Raw genomic sequence first — 10474 nt, 5'->3', positions numbered from 1 at the left:
TCTTTACTCAAATTTTGTTTGAATTTTCTTCTTAAATGGTAACCTCCATATTTAAAATTGCTCTTCAATGCCTTCTAATATACAAGTTTGAATCAATCTCTTGCAGCTATAACAACATGACTGACATCTTAGTTGTGAGGGATCTCTGGATTGCTCCCAGGAGATCAATCGGCTACCTCCATGCCACGGGCCTGTTTGAGCAGAACTGACCGGGAATAATCAACAACGATGATGAAACATTTTTGTACACCGTTCCTTCCCAATTCCATATCCAGGCGATGCATGACATCATCGCCGGGTGCCGAAGGAAGGGAGTACTCAGTTTTTACTCCGTTTATTTTCCTTCTTGTTATCTTGCCAAAACAAAGTTTTTGCAAGATATGTTAATGAGCTTGTATGTTTTTTTTTGTTTGTTTTTGTTTTTGTTTGTCTGTAATCACATATCGATCACTCTGCAGAGCACAGTTATCATGGAAATTTTTGTAACTTCGCATATCAGAGGCCTATAGAGGTCCCTTTCAGCGCATAAAATTTTGAAGGTCAAGGTCAAAGGTCAAGGTCACTTTGTCGCAAATCAGGGGAGTCGACGAAACCCTTATTTTTTGAGTAATTTTGATCGGATCGTCTTCAAACTTCATGGGAATATAGTTCATGGTCTGGCGCTCAGCTGATTAATTTTTGGTGGCGATCGGACTTGACCTTCATGGTTAGCGCTGGAGGTCGAAAGTTTTTGACCCCAAGGTCAAATTTTGAAATCTTAGATACCATATTGAGTAATACCTCATATGAAAGCGCTTGATAAGTGCTTTCCAGAGCTGTCAAAAGTTTGATGCTATGACATCATTTGATGACGTCATGATGAAAAAACGGATTTTTCATGAAAATTGTATTTCCTCAGTTCTCATCAAAATCTCTTGATATTTCATGTACAACGGTCCTGGAGAGATACCATTAACCGTACGAAAATATAAAGGTCAAGGTCACAAAAAGCATCAAGGTCGACGAAACCCTTATTTTTTGAGTAACTTTAATCCAATAAATAAGTCACTCATGTTCACATTTTGGCAAGATACTGGTCACCCTGGGGGTGACATTGGTTTTTTTTCTTGTTTGTTAATCCGGGCGATATCTCAGCCATCCTTTGAGCGAGGAAACTGAAATTTGGGTACAAAGTGTAGATGTGCTTTGGCAAAAACGGAATTTTTAATGAATCAATTAATTGATTGATTCGTTACTTAATTACTATCGATTTATTGATGACTTCTTTATATTCTTTCTCATCTGGGCAATATCTCAGGCACCTTTTGAGCTAATAAGCTAATATTTGGACATAACAGTGACCAAATGATTTGGCTACGAAGGGTATTTTTGATTTATCGATTAATCAATTATTTTCTTGTTTGTTTGTCCGGGCGATACCTCAGCCATCCTTTGAGCCAGGGAGCTGAAATTTGGAGACAAAAGTGAAGATGTGCTTTGGCAAAAATGTTATTTTTTATTTTTTGATTAATCAATTTATTTATTTATTTATTTCTCATCCTGGCAATATCTCAGGCATATTTTGAGCTAGAAAGCTGATGTTTGGACATGACGGTGAACAAGTGATTTGGCTATCAAAGGTATTTTTGATTTCTTGATTAATCAATGAATTATTCATTTTTTAATTAATTACTTAATTTTCAAAAAGTTACAGCTTCGGATGAAACAGCGGTGGTTTAAGGTATGCTAATTGGCAATTGATTGAGAAATTAATTATTTTATGATTACTATTTATTAATTTTAATTATGCAATTAATCAATCAATTATTGTACACCACTCCCTCCCAATTTGACTCCATGTGCTGCAAGGTGGCATCGCCAAGCACCGAATGCGCCCCAGCGATGTCGCATGCTGGAGGATTTGTTATTTATTTATTTGGCATGGGGGCGGTGTACTTTGAATGTACCACTACTTGTTCGACTCTGGTTGGTAATTTATTTTTGTGGAACCAATAGTGGCAATACCTTTGTTGCTTACAGTGATAAGATTGCTTCACTCCAATGCCTCTTCTCTCACTGGCAAATAATCAACTTGTGATTTAATATGAGAACCTGATGTATATAGATCAATCGTAATCATGACCAGGAAAGATAAATGAGGCGATTGAAGAGAGAGGAGGAGAATATTTCAAAAAGGAAGGAATAGGATAGGGCTTGAAAAAAAACAAACTCTCAACTGTTTGATGTTACAGCTGAAAAGGCAGTCAAATTTGATATAATCATCATGATCTTGCCCATGTCCAGCATGCTGATTTAAAGGGTCTAGTTGCGCCGAAAGAACAGTGAGAGCCTTCTCAGAACAGATCGCCTGGGGCGTCCTTTCAGCTCTGCTGCCCTGCTGTTCAACTCCTCCGGCGTCTCACTCGACTGCATGTTGCTGGGCATTGTCCCCACATTGTAGTTTGGCCGCTTTATGCCACCATCCTGAGAAAATACAAGGGAGTAAGTTTGCTGTGAGTACCAAAGTATTAAACAGCAGTTTTGTTGAATGCATAAAGGGGAAACAACAATAACAACCACCATCACCTATGTAGCCTTTAAAACCAAGTTTGTAATGCTTGTGCAAAGTTAGAAGTCATTGTTGTCAGTATGTACCTGTTCAGAGAATCGATATACACAACACACCTTGAAATATGCAATGTCACAGGTAATCTGTCCAAAGTACCAGCGTGAATACCTACTCTTGTCAAAAACATTGCGAGATCTTTCGCAAAACCCGACATGGATACAGCCTAGCCATGTTTACATAAAGGGAATACTGCATCACATTTCCAAATATTCAAAATTAAATTACTAATTAAAATTTACTAATGCAAAGAAAGATTACTGAACAACATTAACGAGAATAGTACTGAAAGAAAGTGTTCCATTTTGTTAAACATGTGATCAGCAAAGTAAATCGGTGAGATACCTCCACTTAATAATCAATACATGACTTTCAAAATGACGTAATCCACCCCAGAATGCTCGGTGCACATGCACATAACCCCTCCTTAGCAGCGACGTTGACGAGGGCATGTTTCCATATATTTGTGCATGAACGTGAAGGATTGCGACCTGAAACGGCTTACAAAGCTTCGAAAATAATCTGAAAATGCTTGCAAAAGTTATGCCTTTCAATCCTAACAAATCTCCCACTCTCACAATGTCTCTCCGAAAGGACTGTTTGGAAACCACCCCCATCTACTTTCTCAACAATCCACTATAAGAAGTCCTTTCATTCAAGCTTCTGGGTCTCACTATCTGCCATGATCTTTCCTGAGAAAGCCACATTTCCAACCTGACCTCCAAAGCCAGTCTGGGAATCCTCCATCGTGCAAAGTCCTTCCCCAGCCCACCTGAGCTCCTGACCACGAACAAAGCTTTCATCCGCAGCCTGATGGAGTACTACTCTCCCCCCTGGGCTGGTGCTCCTGCCTCTCATCTATCTCGGCTTCACGATGTGGAAAGCAAGGCATTTAGGATCATTGGTATCTCTCGCGAAGTGGCTGAGTCTTTGGGCCTCTCACTCTCTCACCACAGGCAGGTCGGGGGTCTTTCTGTCTTCTGCAGTCTCCTTTCCTGTCTCACCCCTACCCCCCCTGCTCTGTTAGCGATATGCCCCCCACCCCCATATTTCTACAGGGCGTTCAAGGTCCACCAGCAACCTCCTTCTGGTAAAAGTACCAAAATCACGAATCGCTGCTCACCTTCACTCGTTCATTCCTCTTTTTTCCCCACCTTTGGAATAAAGTCCCACACTCTGTTCAATCCCATTCTTCCCTCTAGGCCTTCAAAACAGCCGTTCAACACCACCTCTTATCTTCCCCCATCCAAAACCTCGATCTTTTCTACCCCCATTAATCCACCACAAACCCACCTCCTTCAAATTCCCTGCTCTCCTTCCTGAAAGTCCTTGTAATATCCATCTTGTATACCCCGTGTTCCCCGCCCCATCCCTCTCCCTTCCACAGAACTCCTAATGTCTCTGTTCCCCACTGTTTTGTCTTTCCCTCTCCCACCCCTCTGTCATGTCACCCTTGCTGTGTGTTGTGCGTTAGCTCTCATACGAGCCTCGACAAGGTATACAAAAAAAAAGTACATGAGAGAAAGGGATGTGCCTCTGCACCACGAATAAGTTGGAGAACTTTCTCATTTCGTCAAAACAGCTGAGATCTTGCAGTGTTCTGCATTGCAAAATCCCGATAACATGGGCCCGAAAGATTGAAGATGGGCATATTCTACCAAAAACCCTGATGGAACGCTTCCAGTGAATAGACTTTGAACATTGCAGGAGTGCCTCCCATGATCATGGCAAGTTTGTGATTTATTTAAAGAAGTTCTGCAATTGGAAAAACGATGCTGTGCATTATAAACGAGAGAGCCACGGCTTTCGATTCTTTGACAAAAGACATCTTCACGACATGAAAATACACAAACCTTGTGCAAACTATTATTTACGTGGAAGCCAAACCAGATATACGGTGTTTCCTTCAGGGAAATACCCTCTGGTTTGGCTGCTTCCTAGCAGCAATGGCAAGATCATATCTGGGGCTTGTGAATGTGCAGAGTAAGATTAAAATCCACTTAAAAAATTATATTTACTTTTAATCATGTTGGAGGGGGTGGGGGTGAGAACTGTTATAAATGTATTGTTTGTTTGGTTCCAGGGCAACATAAATTAAACTAGATTTTTTCATCTATTGCTAAAGTGAGGTGTGTGTGTGTGTGTGTGTGTGTGTGTGTGTGTGTGTGTGTGTGTGTGTGTGTGTGTGTGTGTGTGTGTGTGTGTGTGTGTGTGTGTGTGTGTGTGTTTCATATATCCACTGACGCTGCTTGCTTGTATTAACAGGAAATGATAGCAACTCGACACCTCTCATCCACAGATATTTCTCGTATTTCCTAAATTTCCGTGAGTCCGATTTACCTCCAGGAACACAAGTATGGTTAACCATCTTTAAATTGCCACCCTTTTGTTTAAGTGCTGAAAATGATGTTAAGAATAATATTTAAATTACAGATTTCATGCTTGCAATGGCAGGTTAAAAGTGTCCATGCAATCGAAGCGAGTCGCTGAAAACACACATACAGCGCATGTGCGAAAGTACTCCTTTGTATTCGTATGTCCTTTTGAAAGTCCCGTTATCACAAGTGCACTTTACTGTAGTTAATGTGCCAATTTATCATCATTATATAATTATTGTCTTTCATGAAAATATTTGTGCCTAAACAAAGCCCAAGTGGGTCTCTTGCTTGAAGAAGGGCTCACACACAGAACACCACTTCATGTCTTCTCTCAATTCCTCTCTCTACATTTGGTTCAGAAAATATGTTGTCCTTATAAAGACTAGTTTTCTGGTTTTATTTCTAATTATGCCTTCTATTTAGCTGACATTTACATCATGGAAATGTCCACATGTCTATCCTGGTGATCCTGAAGAAAGGACTTGCCTTCACCATTTTGTTTTTCCAAAGCTACATAGTACATAATTATTATAATATATCACACAGTCAGAATACAAAACTGGTTTGATGTTATTTCTGAAATATATCCGACACAAAATTCATTCAAGAAAGGCATCGCATGATGTATCCTGCGTGGGAATGGCGACCTGTCCAGGATTGTACTCCTTCGCCAATGAAACTGCCTCAGCAGCCCTATGCACCTTGCAGTGTGAAAGGAACGGTTATTATTATTTATTGCATGATGTGGCATCATTGGACCTTCTCAACTACAGTAAATTGTAAGTCTACAATTACGGTATTCTTTAGAAAATTGAAGTGTGCACAAGTATGCTTACCACAAAATGTGAATGAGAATTCCTCAGAGGTGTAACCACTTCAAGTTCCAACTTGCTCCCTGGTGCACATTTCATCAGCTCAGCCACCTCCGCTTGTGTGGCCCAACGGCACTCCGTCCCACACACGGCCACAATATAATCACCTTCATTGATGCCAGCACGCTGCAGGTGGTAACAACGTGTTAGTAAGTAGTCCTCCTTCACCACAACCAAAATGTGAATATTCAAAGAACAACCAACAGCATGCAAATCAATACAGTTGCACAAAACATTAAAATTATTCTATCATCATCTTCTTCATCATCAATGTACCATACTCTTTACAAAGCATCGCTGGAAGTGAAGGACTTCCTGGGAAAGGGTTATGCCGGGTGGTTTGCCATTGCCTTTCCAGCAGTCCGTCAGGGCAGGCAATTGTAATTTGTTTAGTGTGCCTGCTCACCTCGTATTTGTAAAGGACATCATTTGATCTATAATGTCCACCAACTAATACTGCAGATGGGACACCTCGTTTAACAGACACCAAACCCAGGATGTTCATACATGCAGGCTATCCTGCCAGCCTATATTATGCATCACAGAGGTGTGCTGAACTCGTTATTTCTCAGGAATGTTTCCAAATGGCCAAAAATGCCAAATCCATACTGATTGGCTCAAATGTGGCCACTTAAGAGTGTTCATTGTAGGATGAGCAAATTAGTGTCATCTGTCTTTACCCTGTGTCTAGCAGATGCCAAAACATGTCAGGTGTCATTTCAAGTTGCATGTGAGTCAATATGAACAGATGCATCTAGGACATGGATATTTTAATTCAATAAGACTTCCCTCCCACATCAATGCAGATGAAGATTGCAAATAGACCATTGGTCCACTGTTCTAGCAATCCATCTCATGTTTTCAATGCAGTGGTTTTGGCAGTGTAGCAAATGCCCATCTTTCCCTGAAGGTGTTCCTTTTTCATGACGAGGTAAAGAGAAAATTTGCAGGAATTTTTGTAAAGCACTGGCAAAATCTTCCTGCTCCAAGTACTCGTCTTTACATTTTACACAAGCAAATGCATAGTCATGATGGGGGAGGTGGGGGGAGGGGGAGAGTGGGATGCAGCTGGGAGGGGAAGGAGAGGCTTTATAACAGTTGAACACCTTTGGCACATTTCAGATAATAGGTCCCAGGCAAGAGCTACATAGTAGTAAGATCATAGCAATTCGATCTCAACTACACTTCCCTGTAGTAATGCTTAATCCAATATATGAAAGGAGTTCGGTCTCGGCATGCGTCTTTGCATCCCTGCCATCCAACGGGTGCTTCTAGTTAACTATAATTCTACTATGGTGTACAATTTTTGTAGTTAGTGCAGTCACCTGTCTACTACATTAACTATTGTATCATATGACAGTATATACAATTCACCTTGTGGGTTTGTTTATTTGTGGTTTGACTTGTGTGCATTCCTAAAACAGCTGGACAAAATCAGTTGAAAATTGGTGGTTGTACTGGAGATGTGCCCAGGGAGGTTTTAGGTGGTAAAAGAATACTGTCGTACCAGAGGCATTGTTAACATGGTCACTCTCAGCCAGAGATCTTATAAATGCATCTGCAGATACCGAACGGTGCTTATAGTTACTGCATTCAAAATTACTAGGATTTCCTAAGGTTCACCGAAGGTATCTGAAACTGGCGGAGTTTGTGTGGGAAGGCAAGAAAACAGGAAATGTTCCTTTACAATAAAATGGTTAATAAATAGTAAGATGGGAGATGAGAGATGGGATGGCAATAAATAAATAATCAAAATAAACCCGGCACTCAAAGAACAATGAGTAGGAAGGCACACACACACACACACACAGAAAGGAAATAAAACACTAAAGCTGAACCCAACTATGGCACCAAAAATAAATACCAGGACTCGCACAACAATGGGGAACAAGCGAGGGCTTGAGGCAAGGCACGATCTGGTTGTGGGCACAGTCTAGTGCGAGCTGGTTGTGGGTCTGTTCAAGCTGGCACAGGGCTGCTGAGGCACAGGGCGGAAAGATGGTGATGAGGAGAGGTATGGTGATGAGAGGGATGCTGTCTCTGCCAAGATCCGATCCCAACTCAAACTCCAAATCTCCAACACAATACGACCACTCCAACTCCAAAACCAGAACCAGACCAAGAAATGCAAAACCAGAACTAGAACTGCCGCACTCAGGCACGGTTATGTTCTTCGTGAAATTTGGCACCGCCTTTTTTGGTGGCGCATCTTCCTCATTAGCAGTCCGCTTCTGCGGGCATGCCATTTACTGAGCCATCCCGCCCCACAGAGTGGTCCTAATAAAGAAAAGTCTTACAACCCTCCACCGCCCTCTCTCTAAGGTTCCACAGCCCACCTCGCCACCATGGCCTGCAGTGTGCCAGCCAAACAGTCCATGTTGTTTCCTCCTAAAGTGTAATGTGCTTTCCAGTTGTGCTCATGCCCAAGTCCTCTCCCAACCTTGCTCGAAAACAGGAGGTAACCCCCTACCCACCGTAAATCCCCTTTGACCCCAATATTTTTAAATAGCGTGAACAAACTTTGAAACATCACACGTATTGAAGGCTGTGGTCTAGCTTCATTGGAATTGTGTGTAGTTTCAGAGGAAGGAAGCAAATACATATTTTGGGAGGCCACCCCCCCTCCCCCAATACACCCCTTTAGACCCCATTTTTTTAATGCCATGAACAAACTTTTGTACATCATGGATGATGAAGGTTGTAGTCAAGTTTCATCGGAATTGTGTGTCATTTCTGAGAAGAAAGCAAACACCTATTTTTGCGGGCAACCCCTTAAGGGCCCGCTATATTATATATATATATATATATATATATATATATATATATATATATATATATATATATATATATATATATATATATATATTCTTTTTTATAATTTTTTTTAATTTTTATGCCATGAACAAAATTTGGTACATAAAGGGTGATGATGGTTATGGTAAAGTTTCATCGAAATCATACATGTAGTTTCAGAGAAGAAATTGCAAGTATTTGTGAACGGACTGACGGACCGATGACGCACCATCCCAAAAGCTCCCCGGAACTACGTTCCAGGTGAGCGAAAACTAACACAGACAGGTCCACCATATTAATGATAATTCACATCGTAAGCTTTTTGTGGCATAAAGAAGTTGGAGGACAAGTGCACAAAACACAGCATCAAGACAATAAAGAATGTGACAGACATTGAAGGTGCAGTGTTGGCATTGCTTTGCCTATTGAATAAAAGTGAAATTGATACCCCCATCTGATCTTTAATCAAAAGCATCAGTATATGTCAAGAATAATATGTACTTAAGAAGTGATATAAGCATCTTTATAACAACTTCCACCACCCACAAATGAAGACGACATGCATTAACGTCACCTCATGTTACATCGGGTGTCGATTGATGTTTTCTACACAGCGTATTTTGGCTTGTGCTCATAATTCCCACTTCAAAACACATTTTATAATTACAAACATGTACATTAGGTTAAAAATGTATTTTATGCTCACTTTTGGCCTCTTTTACCACTCCATCCCAAACAAAAAAATTAACAAATAAATAAAATAGCGCAGAAGCACAAGTGGCCATGGATCAGCTGATCAATCAATGTGCCAATGATGCATTTTGGCCCCAATTGCTCAGAAACCTACCATTGTTCCAGGCCTGTGCATCAAAAGGAATGGTATTATTTTGTTTGTACAAGATGATTTCGACACACAGTTTTAAACGCCTTAAAAAGGGTATGGCACCACTCTGTCTAATCTAGCAATTCAGAGCAAAACGACTCCAAAATACTTAATTTGACGATTTGACTCGAACTCGTCTCAGAATCATACTCATTACTGTATAACACTTACAGGAATAGTCCTGCTAAGAAAGTGCCTCATGTTTTGTTAAACTTTTACTGTTTGTTCAGTGTATGAAGAGTTTGATACCAAAACAAGATATCTCCATTGTGTTGTCAGAAACTGCTATAATGTTGGATACTATGTTTTTTCTGGCTGGCATTTATATCATTTTGAAAAAAGATACTTTGGTTTCCGACACCGCTGCTCATAACTCACAAAACACGGAATTGGCATTTATCACGTTTTGGAACAAAACTCTTCACATATAACAACATGCGAAGCATGCACAGTCTGTCGTTTATATTATTGTCCGATGCATCTAAGGCCAGGTATATGAGCAAATGCATTGTCATGATGGAGGAGGTGGTACAGGGGGGGGAGTGGGATGTCATCTATGGTGACATCCCACTCCCCTATGTCCGTTGCATCTCAGATCATCTATGGTCAGGTATTTTTCCAATACAAGAGCTTTGCTTTGCTGCCCCACAAAGAAACAATGTTGTGCCTGGCTCTATCATTTTTAGTTATAGTGGGGCAGATAACAGCATTTTTTGAGAGGAATGATACAAGCATCATATTTGGCACATTTGTTCTCCAGGGGATTCTAATCAAATCTGCCTGATTGGCCATTTGAAAATCCAAATTTTGAAACATTTGAAAAAAAAAAAAAAAACTTCAAAAAAGTCAAGATCACGAATCAATGTTGGATGCTGGCTGAGATTGGTGAATGTTTCAGAAACATCATCAAAGACGTTCCAAGTCTGCCATGTAGTTTTCTTCC

The 10474-nt window shown here is 40.6% G+C and overlaps 1 protein-coding gene and 1 long non-coding RNA gene across 3 annotated transcripts in view; one reads left to right on the top strand and one right to left on the bottom strand.

Annotated features, from left to right (window-relative positions):
* LOC147021585 (rhophilin-2-like) overlaps positions 1–10474 on the bottom strand; it is an 81520-nt gene that overhangs the window by 604 nt on the left and 70442 nt on the right. The window contains exons 14-15 of the mRNA XM_085891690.1: positions 5820–5981; positions 1–2463 (exon numbers count right to left, since the gene is read on the bottom strand). The exon at positions 1–2463 is cut by the window's left edge and continues 604 nt beyond it. Of these exons, the coding sequence (XP_085747816.1) occupies positions 2302–2463; positions 5820–5981 (324 nt within the window). The 3' untranslated portion in view covers positions 1–2301. The remainder of the gene's footprint in view (positions 2464–5819; positions 5982–10474) is intronic.
* LOC147021586 (uncharacterized) overlaps positions 1–10474 on the top strand; it is a 39204-nt gene that overhangs the window by 15612 nt on the left and 13118 nt on the right. The window lies entirely within an intron of this gene.

Source organism: Eptatretus burgeri, chromosome 8, assembly GCF_056783735.1.
Source record: "Eptatretus burgeri isolate ZD-2024b chromosome 8, Ebu_testis_v1, whole genome shotgun sequence".
Lineage (NCBI taxonomy): Eukaryota > Metazoa > Chordata > Myxini > Myxiniformes > Myxinidae > Eptatretus > Eptatretus burgeri.
Note: the sequence above shows the minus strand (reverse complement) of the source record. Positions and strands in the feature narration are given on the sequence as shown.